Source organism: Solanum stenotomum, chromosome 7 (assembly GCF_019186545.1).
Source record: "Solanum stenotomum isolate F172 chromosome 7, ASM1918654v1, whole genome shotgun sequence".
Taxonomy (NCBI): Eukaryota; Viridiplantae; Streptophyta; class Magnoliopsida; order Solanales; family Solanaceae; genus Solanum; species Solanum stenotomum.
Window position 1 is genome coordinate 6,534,472 of NC_064288.1, and position 22,309 is coordinate 6,556,780.

A 22,309-nucleotide genomic window follows, 5' to 3' on the forward strand; every position below is an offset into this window, starting at 1 on the left:
GTGATAGGTGAAATGGGAATAAAATTGTCCTCTGTGGATAGATTATGAGGAACTAAAGTAGGCACAGAATCCTTAGGACCAATAATATGATCCTTAGATAGAAAAGATTCGGTACATTCACCAAGTTTAGTAGAGGCAAAAGAAAATATGTTTTCATGAAATATCACATCTCTTGAAACAAAAATTTTCTCGGTTTGAAGATTAAGTAACTTAAAACCTTTCTTTCCACGAGGATATCCCAAAAACACACATGACACAGCTCTAGGTTCAAACTTTGCCCTATGAACCGAAAGAGTGGAAGCAAAACACAAACAACCAAAACACTTCAGACTTTGATAATTTGGATTAGACTTAAAAAGAATCTCATAAGGTGTTTTGTATTTGAGAACTTTGGAAGGAAACCTATTAATCAAATAGGTTGCTGTTAAAAGACAATCACCCCAATACTTAATAGGTAAATGTGATTGAAAAAGAAATGCTCTAGACGTTTCTAATAGATGCCTATGTTTCCTTTCCACAACTCCATTTTGTTGTGGAGTGGAAATACAAGTTGTTTGGTGAATGATTCCTTGAGACGACAAAAATTCAGATTGCAGTTTTTCAGTGCCTAATTCAAAAGCATTATCTGATTTTTTTTTCTGGACTTTAGTGCGAAACTACATGTCTATCATGATTAGGAAAGATTTAAGTACTATAAAAGCATTTGATTTAGAAGATAGTAAGAAAGTCCATGTTCCTCTACTAAAATCATCTACTATAGTGAGAAAATATCTGATATTGTCATGAGTAAGATTGTTATAAGGTCCCCAAGTATCTACATGAATTAATTCAAAAATAGATTTTGTAGAAATAGAACTAAAGGGAAAAGGGAGTTTGGATTGTCTAGCCATTGGACAAATAATACATGGAGATTGAAAATTTGCACAATCAGATACTGAAAAAGTTAAAATTTTTCTCATATTGATTAAAGGCATATGACCGAGTCTATAATGCCATAGCTTCTCTTCTACATTTGAAACATGAACATTGAAGCTAAAATTTAAAATAGGAACAGGATTGGCAACACAGTGCCTTCTTGGAATTAAAACTTGACTAGAAATAAAATTATCCCTAAAAACTGCAGCTTTAGACTTCGATTTTAGAATGTAGAGTCCGCCTTTTTCTTCACCAATCTCCAGTGGCTACTTCATTGAATGACCCTGTAGAAAGCAAGAATAAGGAGTGAAGAGAACATGTCGATTAAGTTGTTTACACAACATGTGGACATACATAAGATTGAATTTAAAAGATGGAATATAAAGAGCATTATGCAAGATCAAATTTTGTAGAAGANTGACCCTGTAGAAAGCAAGAATAAGGAGTGAAGAGAACATGTCGATTAAGTTGTTTACACAACATGTGGACATACATAAGATTGAATTTAAAAGATGGAATATAGAGAGCATTATGCAAGATCAAATTTTGCAGAAGAGTAACAGAACCATAATGTGTGACCTTAACTTTGTGAGAATTGGGAAGTGTCACCATGATTGGATTTCCTAATGACTTAAAATTGGAAAAAGATGCTTGTTAAAATTCATATGTTCAAATGCACCACTGCCCAATATCCAAGAATTGGTGTCTATTTTAACAAAAAATGCATAAGAATTGAAAAACCTTTTCATACCAGCACAATTGGCACTCGTGGTAGCTTCGACATTGTTATCACTTTGTTGTCCCATTTTGAATTGTTAAAGTAATTGCAAAAGTTCTCCTATGTTCTCCCGGGTTAGAGTTTTTCCATTTGAGAACCTATTACCCCCTTGATCAACCTCATCCACAACATGGCAAACATTGTTGACCAGAGTTTGGAATTTCCTTTGCTTTGTGAACTTGAATTTGAAGGAAATCTATGAATCATGTAGGATTTGTCAGTGCTATGACCTGGCTTTCTGCAATAGGCACATGTACTTGAATTCTTTTTTGATTCAACAGATCCCTTTGGTGGTTTGAAACTAGGATAGTTTTTATTTCCTCCTGATTGATTTGTTACGATAAAAGATGCAGAATCCCCTGAATAGACAGGAGAAATATTGATTTCTCGTTGCTTTTCATCTTGGATAACCATGGAATAAACATGTCCAATAGAGGGTAAATGAGATGACAACAAAATATTTCTCCTAACACCAATAAAAGATTCATTTAGCCCCATCAGGAATTGTAACAACATTTCATCTTGATGGGCTTTCAGAAGTTTTACCTTAGCACCACAGTCGCACATACAAACACAAACAGAAAACATGTTTAACACATCTAGTTCATCCCATAAACTCTTCATTTTAGTGAAATAGCCTGATATACTAGAGTTACCTTTCACCACAACATTTAGTTCCTTTTGTAACTGGAACAATTTTGCACCATTCGTCTGACCAAATCTATCTTCTAGGTCGCCCTAGAGTTCTTTGGCACTTTGGGAGTAAAACACTGATTCAACTATCTCTTTAGATAAAAAGTTAAGAAGCCACGAAAGAACCATGTCATTGTAACGTGACCATGACTTTTGAAGAACCAAATCTGCAATTGGAATCGCCAGTGAACCATCAGTGAACCCAAGTTTGTTTTTGGCAGAGAGCGCAATTATAACAGCCCTTCTCCATCCACCATAGCTGTTCCCATCAAACACTGTGGAAAGGAGATTCATCCCTGGATAATTAGAGAGATGAATATAGTAGGTATGAGTTGAATTGATGACATTATTTCTAGCTGAAAGATTGGCTGGAGTGCTTTCAATAATTGGATCAGAAGTAGAAAACGTGGGTGCCATTGCAGAGAAGATAAAGAAAAGAGAAAACGAAACAAGAATTTTAGACAAATTCTAAACTTGCTCTGATACCATGAAAAGATAGCAAGAAATTGATTTAGAGAAAATTCTCTTTTCTGTATGTTTGACATCACTGTACAGATGCGTATATATACAACTCACGAAATACGTGAACAACAAATTGCGTAAAGATAATGGAGAACGTGACTGACCAACTATGAAACGTGTCCTACTTTATCTAACAAACTAAGTGTCCTACTTTGTTTAAAAAACTAAAAGATAATTACAAGGAATAAAATAAATATATATGACTAATCTTTCAAAAGCTTTTTTTTCAGACAAGAAACACACCTAACAAACCTCTGTCTTCTTCGTCGTTACTGTTTCACCATTATTTGCACCAACAAGATATCAGATACGTTTGTCCATGCTTGGACTCTCTGTATATGACTGAAATAGAATCTCACCTGTTGACATCCAATTTTAGACCTCCACAATAATATAAATTAATCACCGAGCTTCTTAAATTCCAAATGATTTGAAATAATTCGTTTTTATAAAATTCAAAATACTTTTCAATTTACTTTTAATTAATTTTATCATTTTTATAATTTTTAAGTAATACATATACTTTATATAATTTTGTATGTAATTAGTATATTTTATAAACATTAGGAACTCAATTTTAACTTTAGTAAGTATTTTATAAAATTAGCTTAGTTTAAATTATGATTATAATTTTGAATCATTAGTTTATAATTAAGTTAATTATTTTTATTCCGTCAAGATTAAGAAGCTCATTAATTAATTTATGTTAATTCATTTTATTTAGTTTTTAGCCGAATTCACTAAATAACTTGAGTTGGCTAAATGGCCATAATTGCAATTCTAGCTATTTTCGTTTGCCTTGTCTTCACTCTTTGTAAGACCCATTTTTGGGCATTTCATTTCAAATCTCAGCCCACAACCTTCCCATTCTCAATTCCATTTTTTTTTCTCTTATTTCCAGCCCCTCCAGATGACCCGGCCCAATCCCTTCACCAACAAAAGAAACCCAACAACATTCCTTTCAATTCAAAGGTACACAGTCAGCAGACAGAAAGTAGCAGCCAGTCCACGGCGTCAATACACATAAGCAGTTCACGGCGTCTATGTACTCGTGACAGCTTTATTCTCGTCGTCTTCTTCTTTTCCCTCGACAAACAGTACGCGTAGTACTGTTCCAGCGCCGATTCCAGCTGCAAATTCGTCCTTGTGGCCTCAAGATCAAGCCGCGTAGCATTCAAAGGACGATGGGCCGATCTTAGCCCTCCATCTCGCCTTCAATCCGTTGAAATTGCAAGAATCATTGGGAATATGCTTTTGTTCTGGATAGAATTCCGTTGGAAGTTCAAATTTTACCCTTTTTTTTAGCGGGATTCTACCCTCATCTGTTTCCCCCCAAATCTACCCTACTTCCTCCTATAAAAGCCGGTCATCATCTTCAAAAATTAGGGAGGATTTTTTTTTTGGAGACCAAAGAGGACCCTAAATGTTTTGGGAATTTTTGGTTCAATAGTTCAAAATTTTCATAGCTTTTGTGGTTTGTTTGAATTGAAGGAGGTGGTGGTCGTCTCCGTCAAACTTGACGTCCGGTTCGTTGCCCAGAACCAGGTAATCTTCTCTTTATTTCAATGTTTCGTGCGCTCTCAATTATGTTTTGCTCGTTGGAATCATGTTTGGTATTAGCTGCTTTAGCATAGAAAAATAAATTGTTATTTTCCTCATTATCTTAAGTGTTCTTTTGTTGTTGTTGTTTATTCCGAGCAAAAATTAATTTTGGCTTAGTTAGTTTTTTTTTGTTTTCTTATGAAGTATGATCTTGTTCAAGTTACTTATTTAAACCCGCCTGTTTTACATTTCCTTCATGGTTATTTCCATATACTTGAGAAAATGTGTAGATGATTCCTTCGCTTAGCCGAGTTCGTAAATCCATGTGAAATATGTGCTTCTAGTTACCTTAATTCTTATTCAACTTTGAAATCCATGTTATATAGTTGCTGATCGATGTAGTTACGGAAGGTTTCCTTCCTTCCATTTACCCTCTTTTGAATGCATATAATTAGAAATATAAGTTGTATACTCTTTAACATTGGGTTGTTTGGTATAAAAATGCTATATTGAGCTTCTTGGATTCTTTGGATTTTTAAAAATTGCTTCTTTCAAATATATATTTATCCTCCTAGTTTAAGATATAAGATGCATATGCTTGACATGAAAATTGCATTTTAGATTGGATTAATAGCTTAGGTTTTCTGGGAAAGACATATTTTCAAGTCTCAATTAGATTAATTGATGTGGTCTGGTTACTGCCTCTCTTAAATACTTTCCATTTCTTTGAAATGTTGGAATTTGTTAAGCTTTCCCAGCAACTCATGTTGTGTGAGCTCATGTTTCAAATTATGTTTCCTCTCACTTTCTATGTGTTAAATATATTAAGATAGCTATATATATGTATGTTTAGTATTCTTGCCCTTCTTAGATGGTTACCTTAACCTTTTCTTTTTAGGTACTCTCAAGTGTTATGGTAAAAATTCAATTGTCCTTTTCCTTATCTGATATTCTGATATTCTTATCGCTTAAGTATGCGTTTGGAATTTATGATTGTGTTGTTTCTTGGTTTGAATGTGGAAGAATTGTGTTAGGTTTGGAAATTAATTGTCTTTGTTTGTTTCTGTTGGTTTCTTCCATTGTTTGACATATCTAACTTGCATTACTATGTATTGTTTGAGTTTGTTTACGTGTTAAACTAATGTTACCCCCTTGTTAATGTGCTAATCTTTTATTCCTTTATTTCTTGGTGCATGAACACTCTCTCGTTGAGTCCAATTTGGACTCCCATCTCTTGCATTTTCCTCTCTTCGAGTCCTCCTCCAAGTCGTGAAAGAGAAGTTATTTTTATTGGGTGAAAAATCCAAGAAATGAGGCAGATTGCAGCAGTCCTAAAGGGCTGAAACTTGAGTAATTTGGACTTAAAAGCTTGGTAAAATGACCAGCAGCAGTAGAGACCTCAAAAAGGCCGAAAAGGGAGAAACAAAATTGGGTTAAAACCCCCTAAGGGATCAAGCCGCAACACAACAATTTCAGCCCCGAAATGATCGAATGTGGGCTGGAATTTCCAGTTTTTGACTCACTGTTCATGTTACTTCCTCTTATTATTTTATTTGTGATGGCTAACATTTTCTTAATCTAGATGAAATTCCCATGGATCTCTTTGAGTTTATTTTTATCAAAGTTTTCTTTATTATAATTAATAGCATTTCAAAATTTCAAATTCCCAAAACTTGTTTTAAGTTATGCAATTTAAGCTTATTAGAATAACTTAAGAACTTTTCATGTTCTTTCATAGTTATTGAAAAGCTTTGAATCCATGTTTATGAGTTTGAACTAACTATTTAGTTCAAATTTTTGAATAGGATAAAATTGCTAAGTTTTTTTTTTTAACTAAATTAGTTGTCTTTAAAGTTAACTTAGGACTTTATAAGCATGACTTAAGGATTTTCTATATCCTTTCATAGTTATTAAACAAAGTCTTTTAATCCATGTTTATAAGTTTGAATTAATCGTATGATTCAAAACTTGACAATGGATAAAAATTTTAAGTTAAGATTATTCTTGAGATTTTTTAGAAATACCAAAAGATTTTCTCTAAGTTTCAAATAAGATTTTTTCAAGTAATTTAAGTTTTCTTTTAAAATTAGCCAACTTTTAAATCCGTCGGTCAATCGCGTATTAGCGGATTCTCTAAGATGCCTAAACCCTTCCTTAGAAAATTATTTGAACCCTTACCCGACTCTGATTTATTCAAATGTTTTCTTTTAAAAATTATCCCTTTTAAATGGTTTTCTTAATTTTTCCTAAAAAATTAAGTGGCGACTTCCAAATTATAATTTTTTCCAAAACTCAACAAAATTGCCAAAAGTTGCGAAATTGGTTCCGAAACCTTAGTTTTCGAAATCGGGTCGTAACATCACCTATATGCTCAAATGCAAGTGATCAACTAGCATGTTACATAGCATTATCTTGCATGTGCAAAATGGACGAGATCAATGTCGATATGTTCCATGGAATTTACCAAATACCATCTAAAATCTTTTTTCAATTCGATTATGTTGTGTGTATATATATATATATATGATTTTTTTCGAAGTTAACAGGTGTACGTGGAGCCCACACATAGGTGCGCCTCTGATTTTATATGTCCTTGTGCATATTTTATGTATTTTTAATATTAAAATGTTATTTCGTAGGTTTTAGAAGATGGATTGACCTTTCTTGATTTGAAACTCTAGCCATTTCTTCAATGATATTTCTGTAGCAATTGTGGTTATGAATTTTCAGTTTATAATAGGGGTAGTATGGGATCTATATTCCAAGTAATCACTCATTTAATAATGTTGTCGATTAAAATTTACCTTTTGGAGCAAAAATTATTCTTAGATTTTAAATTTATAAAGATTTAAACTGTATGAATCACTTTTTGCAATTCTAGCAATTTTTCAATCCTTCTAATTCCAACATCGTTTATTGAAGTTATTCAATATTTTGTCCAAAACTTTTTCAATATCTATAGAGTAAAATAGTGAGTAATATTTTTTAATTAGCAAGCTTTAAAAATGAGAAGAAATGATTTTCTAACCCTTTTCGAATAATAATTGACTCCACTTTGTCCACATATGTAAAGACTCAAGTCCTATGTACAATAATAACCACTTTTCAACTATATTAATAAGACCAAAGTTCAATGATAATTTTCAAAAGTAAATGTAACAATTAAAATGGTAAATGCCCCAAACAAATATATAGAAATATCGAAAGTAAGACTTTGGATTAATAGAAAAAAGAAGGGAGATGAGAAAATACAAGACGCTTCAGAAGGGAGATGAGGAGATCCAGACTTTCACACAACAATATACATAACCTCTCTTTCTAACTTCTCTTCCTTTTAAAGTAGTTGCTTATTGCGCCTGAATCCCAAATCAACCTTTCTGGCTCAATAATTGATTCTGTGATGTCAAAGTTCATGTCAGACTAGAATTGATTCATAACAATACTTCCATCCCCAATAAGAACCTTGTCCTCAAGTAAGGGTGGGCGTGGTATGATATATACCGATTTGTCATACCATATTGAAATTTCTAATACCGTGATTTTGATATTATGGTATTTGGTATATATATATATATTTTTTTTTATATTCGATACGGTATATGATATTTAGGAATAATATATCAAAATAGCGAATACCATACCGAAGTATATGGTTACATAAATAATATATATATATGTAATACTAACAAATCTGCAACCTAATATTAGTATAAACTAATGTATTTGACTTGTAATTGATTAACAAAATAATTTGTTTGTACTTTATTTTGCATATTTATTTCTACATGTGTAATGTGTTAGTATGATACAATTGAGACTTTTTTTTTAATTATTGAAGTCATAATACTCTGTTATACGAGTATATATTAGTCAAAGTTAAACAAATTATGATTATCGATTTACCATACCGTAGAATACCGAAACCGAACTTTAATATACTGAACTATACCAAATTAAATTGGTATGATAATGATATAATATTTTAAAAACCAAATACCAATATTACGATATCAAAACTTTCATACCGTACCGTATCATATCATACCACCCCTGAAGGTTCCAGGCAACATCAATGACAATATCACACTTCTCAACAATTATCTCAGATATTAATAGGATGTCATTATACTCTAACAATTTCCTTAACGGCATTTCCGTAGCAATCGGAGTTAAAGAATTTTCAGTTTATAATGGGGTAAGTTATATGAGATCTATAGTCAGAGAGAAAAACACCCATTTGATTGAACACACTATCAATTAAAATTTACCTTTTATTATAGTATATACTTTTGGGGGCAAAAATCATTCCTAGATTTTAAATTTATAAAGATTTAAACTTTATGAATCGATCTTTGAAATTGTAGCAATTTTTTAAACCAGTTGAATCATTCATTGGATTCCACACCCGTCAATCATTCTAATTTTAATATCGTTTATTGAAGTTATTCTATATTTTGGTCCCAAAGCTTTTTCTCTATCTATTATTTATAGAGTAAAATAGTGAGTACTTTCTCCGTTTTAATTATATGACATTTTTCGAATTTCAAGATTTAAACAAATTTATTTTTTATCGTAAATGTTTTTTATAGATTTTTTAAACATCTTGAATTTTTAATTATTGTGACTTATAGAACTTTCTACGTAGTTCACAAATATATAAATTTTATTTCAAAAAAATTGAAGATTTCATGCGCAAATTTTTGGTCAAATTTAAATTGTTTGACTCTCAAAAAATGAAAAGTATCACATAAATTGAGACATAAGAAATAATATTTTTTAATTAGCGAGCGTAAAAAACGATTTTCTAGCCCTTTTTGGATGACTATTAACTCTCTTTGTCCACATATATACTGTTTTGGAGATGTCCTAGCTTTTGCCTTCGTAAGAAAGCAAAGATGAGTCGAGAGAAGTCTAGAATATGTTTAAATCAAAAGAAACATGTAGATGATTTATTTTCTCACACGCGTGGCTCGACGAATCACGAACTTTCCACTGAACCCGTCTTTTCTCTTCCTTCAAAGAATACGGGTCGGGTCGTAATTTCAATTGCAAATGATATAAAGGGGCAGTTCTTTTTACCCAAATTTCCTCACGCACAAGTAAACCTTACGAACGTACAATCGGTGTGAGAAATAGTTTGTTCAAGTTCAATAATTTTGAGAGATGTGGAACCAGGCTTACCGGAAAGATGACGTGGAGTCCGGCACTGCGCCGTTGTATCCGGCGATGTTGGAAAGTCCTGAACTCCGGTGGTCTTTTATTCGAAAAGTGTACTCGATTATTTCTATTCAGTTGCTTCTGACTATTGCGGTCGCCTCTGTCGTCGTCACCGTTCATCCGATTTCACACTTCTTTGCAGCCACAAATGCAGGCTTAGCACTTTATATTGTACTCATCATCACTCCATTTATCAGTAAGTTAATGATTCTAATCGTGGATCTAATTAGGGTATTTTTCTTCTTGAGTGTTTTTTTAATTGATTGTGTTGTTGTTGCAGCGTTGTGCCCGTTGTATTACTATCACCAGAAACATCCGGTTAACTACTTGCTTCTTGGACTGTTCACGGTTTCTCTTGCCTTTACTATCGGATTGACTTGCGCATTCACCAGCGGTAAGCATCTTCAGTTTGATTGTTTTCTATTGTTTTTCTGTTTTAGGATCGATGACATTGCGTGCGTTTTATGTCTTAGTGCATTTATCTTTAGAATATTCTTCTCTTGTGGTGATGTGTTAATACAAATCTCCGTGATCAAGTATTATGGCGGTTAGTCTCATATAACTATTTGAAGTTGCCATTGTCAATTAGGGGTGTCGAAATTAATTTGTAAAACTAACCATAGATGAACAGACTGTTATAAAGAAACATTGAATCAAGTTCAATAAAATTGCTATATAGGTACTATACGAATACAAATATATTTCTACACACACATAGGGAGCTTAAGAATTTGAAGGTTTTGGGTGCCATACCTCTTTGAGTGCAGAGGTCACTATCAGAAAATGGTAAATATCCAACAGACATCAAAATTTGGCTCATCATAAGGAATTTTCGATGGGAAATCCGTCAGAAACGTTATTGACGTGCCAAATTTTTGACAGACTCTATTAGAGAAGTTAGTGATTTTTGGTTAGGATCGTCTACGTTAGCCTAAACCTCCAATAGAACAAACAGTTGGTTGGTTTTGATCAACTTTTAAAAAAATAATATAATACCAACTATGATAGCTTGACGCAAAACAAAGGTTTGACCCGACTTATAAATCACAGAAAGAAAGAACACAGATGTTCCAATTTCATTTTTAAGAGATAATGGCATCAAACCCCAAGCATAACAGGGAGAGATGAACTTTTATCTTTTAAGGAAGAAGGAATGTTTAATTTTATTTATGAAGTCTTAAACATATATGAGACAAAAAGTCTAGAATCCATTAAAATAACAAAGAGACAAACAACAACTAATGAAGAATAGCTCGTCAAGAGGAAAAGAATAATGAACCACAGAGAATAGAAGCAGCAAAACATGAAGTTGCCAGTATTTCGAACTCCCACCAGTTGGGAGGAATTTTAAACCTCTGCCATTGGCGCCTTCGGAGTATTTGTCATTGCTGGTGGTACTTAACATATTTATGCTATTTCTCAGATATATACAAGAAGTTTCAACCAAAGCTTGCAGGTGCCATGGCATCCCCTGGGGCCTTAGTAAATTCTCTCCTATGTAGAACTAGATATAGTCGTGACTTGTGATTTATAACACAAACTGCCTAGTATTAGTTCTTAGTTTTTAGAAGCTGGGTTTCATGAAGAACGTGATATCATGACATGAACCAATAGTCTGAAATAATGTATATGATGATTGTCAAGTTGTTGCGTGTGTAGAAAATAATCAAGATACTACTAAGACCATCTTGTCTTCTTTCTCAAAGATGGATATTCCCAAGTATAAGTAAATTTTGGTGACCTTTAGTGAAGTTATTTTACATACGAAATGGAATGTTCAATGAACCAAGTTGATACCGTGGATAAATTGATACAATTGAGATTGCTTATTTAGAACATTCATCTTGATTGTACCCATGAAAGATTTTTTTGTATTTTGTTAAGGCAATTGAAAGATTGTTATAAGTTCATTTTCCAGATAATCAACCTGTCTATCAACTTATAATAGTACTTGATTATGTAAACTTCTGATTGTAATCAATGGTGAATGAGCTGTATCCGCTCTTCACTCGAAAGGATAACTCATCATTGAAATGAGTTCACTTATAATAGTACTGATTACATGAAATCTCTGTTCAATCTTAATGGATTTACAAACTGAATCGACATAGGTCCCCTTACGGATCTGAGGGGCCAATTGTTGTCACTTGCCAGTGCCGATGTGTATCATCTACTATAGCCCTGGAAAAATAACACATTCTTGCAAATAGGACTTGAAAACATATTAGTATGTAAGTGTTCTACTGGTGTTTTTCAGGCAAAGTAATTCTGGAGGCAGTCATACTTACTACAGCGGTGGTGATTAGTCTGACATTATACACCTTCTGGGCGGCTAAAAGAGGCCAAGATTTCAACTTCCTGGGACCTTTCTTGTTTGGTGCTCTTATTGTTCTTCTGTTGTTTTCCTTCATTCAGGTTTGTAAATTTATTATTTCTTATTCTGCACGTCAGGTTCATCTTTATCACTCTTTAATTTAACAAATAATCTGATTTCTTTCCTTGTTTATGGCAGATTCTTTTCCCTCTGGGTAAGATCTCAGTGATGATCTATGGCTGTCTTGCGTCAATCATATTCTGTGGATACATTGTCTATGATACAGACAATCTAATCAAGCGCTACACTTACGATGAGTACATCTGGGCTGCTATATCCTTGTATCTTGACGTTATCAATTTGTTCCTCGCTCTATTGTCCATCTTCAGGGCTGCGGACAATTGAAGAGTTAAAAGAGAGGAATAGCTATACAAATTTCTCTCTTCACGTGTATGTGTATGCTTATCATTCGTTATCTTTTCCTCTCTTTTGTTATGGATGGTTTGCTTATTGATAATTGTATAGAACGTTTTCTTAGTTAGAAGAACTAGAACTGAATCGATTTTGGCAAATGATTGGGTTTCCCCTCTTCTATGAGTCCCATTCTCCTGTTCTGTTGTTTGAATGGTTGGTTGGAAAAGGTCATAACTCAATAATCATACACGTCCATTGGTCAGGATCAATCACTCCGGTGGGGTTCGTTTTCGATCTATGCTCAATTTTCTTACTAACCAAGTAATTATTTACTCAAACAAATGAGTGGTTCGTCTTTGACGTATGCCTAGTTTCGTACTAATCAAGTAATTATTTGGTCAAACGAATGAGTGGCTCGTTTTTTATATATCCCCAATTTCTTATCAGCTAAGTAATTATTTGCTCAAACAAATGAGCGATTCGTCTTATTTATGTCAAATTTCTTACCAATCAAGTAATTATTTAGTCGGGTGATTTTTTTTCGATTCTTGTTTTATGTCTAATTTTTTTACCAATCAAGTAATTAATCATCTAGTCAAATAAATGACTGGATTTTCTTCGATTTTAGCATTTAGCCAATTACTTACCAATTAAGTAATTATCTTAGTCAAATATATGAGTGATCTTTCTTTATATGTACAATTTCTTACGTCTGTATAGTTAAAAAACACTTATTTTATATTATATGTTATGTATAATTTTCATTTAAGAGCATACGATTTTTTTATAGTAATGGGCGAATTTTCATTCAAGAGCATAAGATTGTTTTAGTAATTGAGCTACTAAAAGAAAGGGGATAATCTAAAAAACATCAATAAGTTGTAATGTTGATTAATTATAACGTGTCTAATTAAAAAAAAATACTAATCAGATTCTAAATTATTTTTTGTCCCTCACATTTCTCCTAGAAATTGAACACATTTTATGTGTCACCTCAACACCTAAAAAAGTATTTATTCTATTTTAAGATAATCACAATTTTTTATTTCTTTCTTCATATTATAAAATGAACCCGCCTTTCGTTCCCTCTAAGGATTCAAATAGTTTAATTTAAATTTCAAAACCGAATTTGCTATTGAAAAGTAGATATTCTTCCTCTCTTTCTGACAATTTTTTTGTACTTCTTATTTTTTCCTCCAGAACTTAAATATTTATTTAAATTAAAATAAATAAAAACTTACTATAAAAAATATTTGGGATCTCAAAATTTCGAGGGCCTAAATCAATACTTGACCAACCTCCCCTGACAACCTCTGTTTTCCTTCTCATTTTCTAATTTCAATTAAGATAAGATAATAATGACAAAGACATTGAAGACGGTAAATGTGTTATTCATTACTCTCCCGGTTCACCAATAGTGATTCACTATTGACTTGATATAGAAATTAAGAAACAGTAAATAATATGAATAATTTTATCAAATTATACTTATTAAATATAAATCATTTAAACATTGAAAACTGAATATGAGTTAATAACAAGAATAAAATAAATATAAAAATAATAAATTACTTATTAATTTAATAAACTAGACAAGTATTTTTGAACGGTGGACAAATAGAGTTGGAAGGAGGAGAGTGCCAAATATGACCAAAAATATCTTTATTTAAAGTAGGGAAAATGTATGAAAAAGATCAAAATATACCTTGAACTTTGCTAAAAGGATCATATATATCCTTACATGATTTTTTTTAAATTAAAAATATAGATTTAAAACTAATCTTTTCACTTCCGTTAAATGAATGACATATGTGAGCTCATTTTGTAACAGTAGGAGAATATGTGAGCCATTTGTATAACGGTAAGGGCATATAAGTGTCAATTTCATAACGAAGGACATATCAGCTCCAAATGACAAAATTAAGGGGTATATCATGCCATTTTCCCTTTCAAGTATATGAGTAGAAATTAGAAAGTAAAAACACAGGAAACATAAAATAAAAATAAAAATTATATGCATAAAAGGAAAATCAGAAATTATATGTACAATCTCTGACAAAAATATTAAAGACATGTTTTGAAATTTTTATTACAATGAAAATTATTTTTGAAGTTTTCATTACAACAATAAAATATTTTTGGGCCTTAAATATTAACCCTAGAGCCAAACAGAGCTATTTTGTGAAATAGAATAGAATAGAGAATGTCTGCAATCAGATCGAAGCAATATTATGCCACTAGCAGTCTCGTTGTTGGCTATGCCTTGTGTTCAAGCTTGCTTGCTGTGATCAACAAGTTCGCCATTACTAATTTCAACTATCCAGGTCTTCTCACTGCATTACAGTACCTAACTTCAACTTTAGGTGTTTGGATTTTGGGCAAATTTGGTTTCTTACATCATGATCCTTTTACAATTGAAAATGCTAAGAAATTCTTGCCTGCTGCATTTGTTTTTTACTTGGCAATCTTTACTAATACTAATCTATTGCGTCATGCCAATGTGGATACGTTTATTGTGTTTAGATCGTGTACGCCTTTACTTGTTGCAGTTGCTGATACTGCTTTTAGGAAGCAGCCATGTCCGTCTAAGTTGACGTATTTGGCATTGGTTGTTATTTTGGGTGGTGCATTTGGGTATGTTGCTACGGATTCAGGGTTTAATTTGACGGCGTATTCATGGGCGTTGGCGTATTTGATGACTATTACGACTGAGATGGTTTATATTAAGCATATGGTTACGAATCTAGGGTTGAATACTTGGGGTTTTGTGTTTTATAATAATTTGTTGTCGTTGATGATGGCGCCTTTGTTTTGGATTATTACTGGGGAGTATGTCGATGTGTTTATTGCGATGGGATCGAATGGAAAAGGGAATTTGTTTCATCCTGTTGCGTTTGTGGCGGTGGCGTTGTCGTGTGTGTTTGGATTGCTTATTAGTTTCTTTGGATTTGCTGCGAGGAAGGCGATATCTGCTACTGCTTTTACAGTAACTGGGGTTGTGAATAAGTTTTTGACTGTTGCGATTAATGTTCTTATTTGGGATAAGCATGCTAGTCCGTTTGGTTTAGGGTGTTTGTTGATGACTATTGCGGGAGGGGTTCTTTATCAGCAATCTGTAACTGGTGTTACTAGTGCTCCACCACAACGGGATTCAGCTGTCTCTAAACAGGACAATGGGAATGACCATGACAACTATGGAGATAGTGATGAAGAGAAGGGAATGTCTGGTAAGATTTCCGGTGTATAAGTATTTTGGCATCTTTGCCTATTGCTGAAGAGGCTATTGTTAATCCTTCCACTGTATTTTGAATCCTCTTCTCAACTATTGTTCTTTACAAACTTTTGCTAGATATTTGTAAGGTTGGGGTTTCTCCTTCCCTTAATAATAGATAGTAATGATTTGATTATGATTTGGTATGTTTTTGCTCCTTTTCTTTGAACATGCTATTATGTTGATTTCATACATGTATCTCTTGTTTAACAGAGCTCCCACAGAAATGTATGCTTTTTGTTTTTCTGCAAAAGTAGACAACCTTGCATCTTCAACTTTGTTCTAACATACGGTTAAGACATGTCACGCTGAGATGGGCAGAATTCTTAACTCAAAGAAAAGTGGACAGTGAGTCAAACTACTTAATTTCTATGTCAACTAAGTAAGCAACAATCTTATCAGGCACTTGGAGAGACAATTCTATTAGATGGCTTATTATCTAGTCCAAAACCATCTTCCATAGTGCATCTGTGTTATTTAACAATTATCACTGTTTTGATAACCTCTGTATCTCTATTCCACATCTCTAGTACACTAATACATTCAGTGCAAGCATTGTTGATTCTTCCATTTGTTGCTTCCTTTAGGCTGACTGAGGTAATCATGTGTGAGATATAACTAGTAATACTTGTGTGAGAGACTTATTATGTGATAATGGACTGTTGGTCCATAAAGCCCAAATAATTTCACCCACTGAAATCCCAGCACATCTGCTGAAGGAAAATCCTGACTATCCTCCCTTAATCTCTCTCTGTCCTAACTCTTGTCCCCAATTTCGTCAACTTGCTTTTCTCTGCCCCTTCTAATTTTAATCAGGCATTCAGGATTATTCCCATTTTTCTACCAAGATGGATAAAAATGGTAGTTAATGAACTAAATCTGCAAAGGATTGCCTGCCTTATTCAAGCTTTTGGACCTTTTTCTGTATTGTGTGGAGAAATTCAGTGAATGTATTCGTAATACTGAATGCATGAACCTTAGGTTATCTTGAGTGTAACTCTTAACAACTTTGCAAATAAGTGTTGTTGGTCTTTGGGATTAGTTCCTCAATGAGCATAGCTTGAGCTAAAAAGGAAAACCTCATCAATGGCAATGGTGGTGTAAATTAAAGAGTAGGTGTTGGGCTTATGGAAGAGGGAGCCAGGCCTTTTGTTTTTTCAGTCTTGAGGATCGTCTCTTCTGGTCACTGGACTCCTCAAGGGTGGAATTTTATCTTTAGAAGACAATTAAGTGACTTGGGAGATTCAGAGGGTAGCAAATTTCACCATTGGGCAATTTTTTCAACATCATTTGGTTTTTGTAGTGGAAAGGCAATCAGAAGGGAAGTTTTAAGGTGAGTTGTGCATACAACTGCTTGAACCATCTCAATCACCCCAAAGTCATTGGCCATGGAGAGGAATTGGAAGTCAAAAATGCCACTCAAAATGCCCTGTTTTGCTGGTTGTTAGCCAAAAAACTGTACTGACTCAAAACAACTTAATGAGGAAGGGGATGCCATTATGTTCTAGATGTTTCTTTTGTGGGAAAACTGCTGACTACACTGGAAGATCACTGGCCAGCTATGATGTTATTCTTGAGTCTTAAGGGTATGTCATGGACCATGCCTGCCAAAATTACATAAGCAATTCAGAGTTGGGAGGAAGCAGGAAAGCAGTCCAAGAACAGAAACAAATGGAGAATAGTCCCTGCTAGTATGTGGTGGGCAATATGGAAGGAGAGGAACTATGGAGCTTTTCAGTACAGAGAATAGTATGCAAAAAGTCAAAACTAAATTGTCTTATGCTACTATGTTATTGGTGTAATCAGTTATGCTCCAATGATACTATTTCCATAATTGATGTACTAGACTCAATTTAGGAAAAGATAGTAGGATTTGGAGTACATGTTGTAAATATTGACGAGTACAGTTTTAGTACCGTCTTTTGAGGAATATACAAAGTTACCAGTTTAAAACAAAAGGATTGTATCTTCTGGTCTGCAGTGGGTAATGTTGTCCGTGTAAGTGAGGGGATGGTTCTGTGTTGGTGAATGTCTCGTGTTATTTCTACAGAAGAAGTCGTTGGTGTTTTTTTTTCCTTTGAAGTGAGTGCTTGATAAAGTTTCTTGTTTTCAGGAGGTAGTTTGTTTTGGGGTTGGGAATAATAGAGGATGGTTCCTCTCCAATTTTGTGGGTGTCTCCATGTGTGTTAGGGTCTTAGGGAAAAAATTATTAAGATGGAAGGAAAGGAAACAGTTGCGGAAGAAAGTTTGGAGGGAGAGATTTAGAAGGGTAGAAAAGGAGGAGGAGGAGGAAAGAGTTGAAGCAAATTAGAGAAGAGGGAGAAAGTGATTGAGCAGAGAGGGAAAGTTGGAGGAGTTTTGGTAAGTGGGACCCAAAAAGGTCCTCTTGTCAAGCATGTAAATAGCCTCTCATACAAGTAGTGTTTTACTGTTTGCTGTGTGAGGCTCATTGTAGAATTTCTCAGGCTGATTGGCTTAAACTCATGTTTAAAACGTTTAGCTCAACCAGTTCAGGCTGACTGGCCCAAACCGAGGACTATGTTCTTGATTGGTTGTTACTTTTCATGATGCACTGTACAGTTTCTTACTTTAGTAAGTAATACAATTAGTTACCAAAAAAATGCTCATTTTTATCATATTATATATACTTTATATTTAAGAGCATAATATTTGTAAGTAATGGTGCTTCTAAAAGAGGAAAGAAGAAGAAAACAAGGAAAATAATTTAAAAGATTTATGCTTAAGTTTTAATGTTAATTAATTATGTGTATGAATTAATTAATTATTAAGTGTCCAATTAAAAATGATGTGTCCATATTAATCACATTTTAAGTTATTTATTTGTCCTCACATTCCTATCAGAGAGTGAGCACACTCTCTATGCCACCTCAACACCTAAGGGTGTATTTGTTCCATTTTAAATTGGTTCACGACCCTTACTTCTTTCTTCATAATGTAAAGGGAGCAAAAACCAATTTTTGCTCCTTCTATTGATAGAAAAAAGGGGGGTGGGGGTGGGGGGGTAATAGGACCCCTGAAAAGAAAAGGTGTGTAGTTTGGAAATATGTTCATAGTCATGCAGATACTTATGCCTTTTCCTGTTAAATAATATATATACATTTAAGTTGTGCAGAAATTTATTATTTGTGTACTTCTGTTAGTCAATCTTTAGAGAAATCACTATTCCCGAGTCTATTAAATCTATTTATCTTCGTCTTATTCCTAAATGTGTAGGGGCCTCTATGATTACTCAATCTCGCCGTATTACTCTTTGTAACACTATTTATAATATAATTTCCAAAGTTATTGTGAATCATCTCAAATGTTTTTTGCCTGACATTATTGGCCCTTCACAATCTACTTTCCAAAAGAATAGATGTGCCTCCGATAATGCCGTTATTGTTCAAGAGATTCTCTACTACGTTCATAAATCTAAGAGTCGTGTCTCATACAAAGCAAGGCAGATATTGAAGTAAAAGCAATACAAGAGATTCTAGAATGAGGTTTCATTAGAGAAAGTTTAATTTATTTCAATGTTTCTCCTAAGTAGTAAAAGTTATAATATCTTGTATTGCTTTTACTTCAATATTTGTCTTGCTCAATGGGTCAACCACAGATTCTTTTAAACCAAGTAAGGGTATTTGCCAAGGAGACCCTCTCTCCCTGTATAACTTTCTTCATTTTATGCATGGAAATGCTCTCAAGACGTATTATTATGGCTGTTGATCACCATCTTTGGAGGCCTGCCAAGATTTCAAGGAATGGACCCCCCAATCTAGCACTTAAGTCTTTATGATATTATCTTTACTTCAAAATTTAACTGAAACTTCTTGTAATACTACCAAAAAGTTAATTTTGACAAATCTAAATTTCTCGAAGAATACCTCAGTTTTGGATTAGCTGTCCCCTCTTCTTTTCAAATGAATGAAGGCAGTCTTTTGGTAAATGTTTGGGATTTCCCATTTTTGACAAAAACCTTCTAGGGCAGATATTCAGTTTATTTTGGACAGTTTTACAATACAACTGGATGGATGGCAAACCCATTTTCTTATTCCTGTAGGACGTACTGCTTTAATCCGCTCTACAGTCTTCCCAACCATATTATGCAATTCATATCCATTCCCTCTTATATTTTAACTACTATTGAAAGATATATGCACAACTTCCTTGGGTGGATGATTCTTCAACTCACAACAACAGCTCTGGGCTTCTCTGTTATGTTCTAAATATTTATCCTCTACTGCCATTAGCTCTAATAAATCTAGGACTTGGAAAGCCATTCAACATGGATGGCAATATTGCCAAATTGGACTTCTTTGGAAACCTGCAAACAGCAGACACATTAATTTCTGGAATGCCTCTTGGATTCGACCAAATACCCCTCTTAAACACTTGTTCATGGACCTTTACTGGAAAAGGATCTCTTGACTACACTTGGAAAGCCATTCAACATGGATGGCAATATTGCCAAATTGGACTTCTTTGGAAACCTGCGAACAGCAGACACATTAATTTCTGGAATGCCTCTTGGATTCGACCAAATATCCCTCTTAAACACTTGTTCATGGACCTTTACTGGAAAAGGATCTCTTGACTACAATAGCTGCGTTTCGTGCCAATAATCTGTGGGATTTCTCGCCAATAATCTGTGGGATTTCTCGATTCTTTCCTTTGTCTACCAGATACTCTACTTTGAAAAATACAAGCAGTGCATCTCCCCAAATACTCATTACGCATGATAGTTTGATCTGGGGACTAACCTCAAATGGCTCCTTCTCAGTAAAGACTTGCTATCCTTCGATTGTCTTTGGCGTCTCAAACTGTCTCCTAAAATAAAACATTTCTCATGGATACTTAATCATGGTAGATTGCCTACTGCTAGCTATCCCCTTCACCTTAACATAGCCTACTCTAATGAGTGCAAAGTTTGTCATTTCCCCCAAGAGGAAACTATATCTCATCTTTTTTTCTACTGTACCTTTAGATGCTACCTCTCCTTCTGCATGGCTTAAACAGTTCATTCAATTCACCCCTACAATTATTATGACTCAATCCCCTGTACTGTTTTCCTTCCTTACTGTCTCCAGATGATATGGAAGGCTCGCAATAAATTAGTTTTCGAGGGTAAACAGGTATTAAGGTATAGATGACAATTTGTGCCTAAAATTGAGAGAATTCCATAGTGGTATAATGTTTGGATTGTTGAAAAGAAGATGAGATATAGTTTCCTCTTGAGAGGAATGATAAACTTTGCACTCATCAATAGGCTGTGTTGACTCAAGAAAATCTCATGAAGAGGGGGATTCATCTGAGCCCTATGTGCTTCCTATGCGAGACAGTAACTCACCCATTTCTACACTGCAGGATTACCTATCTACTGTGGAAAATCTTCATAACTATGAAGGGTCTGAGATGGGTGATGCCAACGAGAATAGCTCAGACCCTGAAGATCTGGATCAGCGATGCTAACATATCTGGACTAGGATAGATGGAAAATTATACCAGCTCGCATCTGGTGGTCTGTTTGGAGAGAGAAATCTCAGGTGCTTCCAGAACAAGAGCAACAACATCCAGAAAATGAAGATGAATTGTTTAGTGTCGTTTCATTTTTGGTGTAAACAGGAGTATATGGAGGATGTAGAATCAGTTACAGATGTCTTAAGCTCTTTGTAGTTTTTGTTAAAGGGTTGAATGTCTTCCTGATACTCTGCCTCAATTGGAATTAGGAAACCTGTGACTTGTTGTCGCAAGTTTCTGATTTTTTGGAAATAGAATACAAGTTGTTACTTTCTCCAAGAAAAAAAAAACTATCATCCAACAAGCTATTGAATTTTGGTTCTTCACAGAGGCCTAAGCCTCTAAAGGCACAAAAGATACCTCTTTATGTCAAATGGAATCCTCCTAAACAGCCTTGCTATATGCTAAAAACTGTTGGAATGGTTTGTCAATTGCACAACCTTAGTGGTATTGGAGGAGTTTTTAGGAACGATGAAGGCACTTGGATTTTAGGTTTCAAAGGCTCAATTGCACATCGAGATGCTTTTAATAGTGAATTATATGCACTTTTCACAGGTCTTACACTTGAATTGGAGCATAATATTCGACCTCTGGAAATTAACATAGACGCCAGTGAGTTTATTCTAATCCTAAGTAACTCTAATATTCATTGTTCGTCTATTGTTGGTGACTGCAGGTACCTTCTCCAGCCGCTGAATAGCTAGCTCTACTATAGGGCGTGTCTACAAAGAGCAAAACCAAATTGCAGACGGGCTTGCCAACTTGGCTACTTCTGGGACTGTTGACACTTGTTTACAAGTTTTTTGGGACACTCCACATCATCCATCTGAAATTTTGTGCAAGGATTGAATAGGAGCAATGTCCATCCGTATGATTTCCACTCCACGGGCAGCTTTATCTACTAACTATGGTTCTACTTATACTAGTATTAGGAGTTCAAACTCTTTAGGTACTGTAACGACCATCTATTATATTGTGTGGCACAAACTCTCGTGTAGGGTTTTGTTATATATATTATTACTACCCTTTCCACCAAAAAAAAGTGTAGAAAATGTCATGATTTGTTAGTTTGAAGTAAACATTAGTTGACTTGTGAGTTGTTTTATCCCCCACATTTTGCCTAGAA

At 34.1% G+C, this 22,309-nt stretch overlaps 2 protein-coding genes across 2 annotated transcripts; both read left to right on the forward strand.

Moving 5' to 3' along the window:
• Positions 1 to 9,527: 9,527 nt before the first annotated feature.
• On the forward strand, positions 9,528 to 12,572 carry LOC125871665 (protein LIFEGUARD 2). Its single transcript, XM_049552303.1, has 4 exons — positions 9,528 to 9,863; positions 9,948 to 10,061; positions 11,925 to 12,082; positions 12,180 to 12,572. Exons 1-4 carry the CDS (start codon positions 9,614 to 9,616, stop codon positions 12,384 to 12,386), a joined length of 729 nt encoding a protein of 242 aa, XP_049408260.1. The 5' UTR covers positions 9,528 to 9,613; the 3' UTR covers positions 12,387 to 12,572.
• Positions 12,573 to 14,561: 1,989 nt separating this feature from the next.
• On the forward strand, positions 14,562 to 22,020 carry LOC125871301 (GDP-fucose transporter 1). Its single transcript, XM_049551893.1, has 2 exons — positions 14,562 to 15,622; positions 21,860 to 22,020. Exons 1-2 carry the CDS (start codon positions 14,599 to 14,601, stop codon positions 21,877 to 21,879), a joined length of 1,044 nt encoding a protein of 347 aa, XP_049407850.1. The 5' UTR covers positions 14,562 to 14,598; the 3' UTR covers positions 21,880 to 22,020.
• The last annotated feature ends 289 nt before the right edge of the window (positions 22,021 to 22,309 follow it).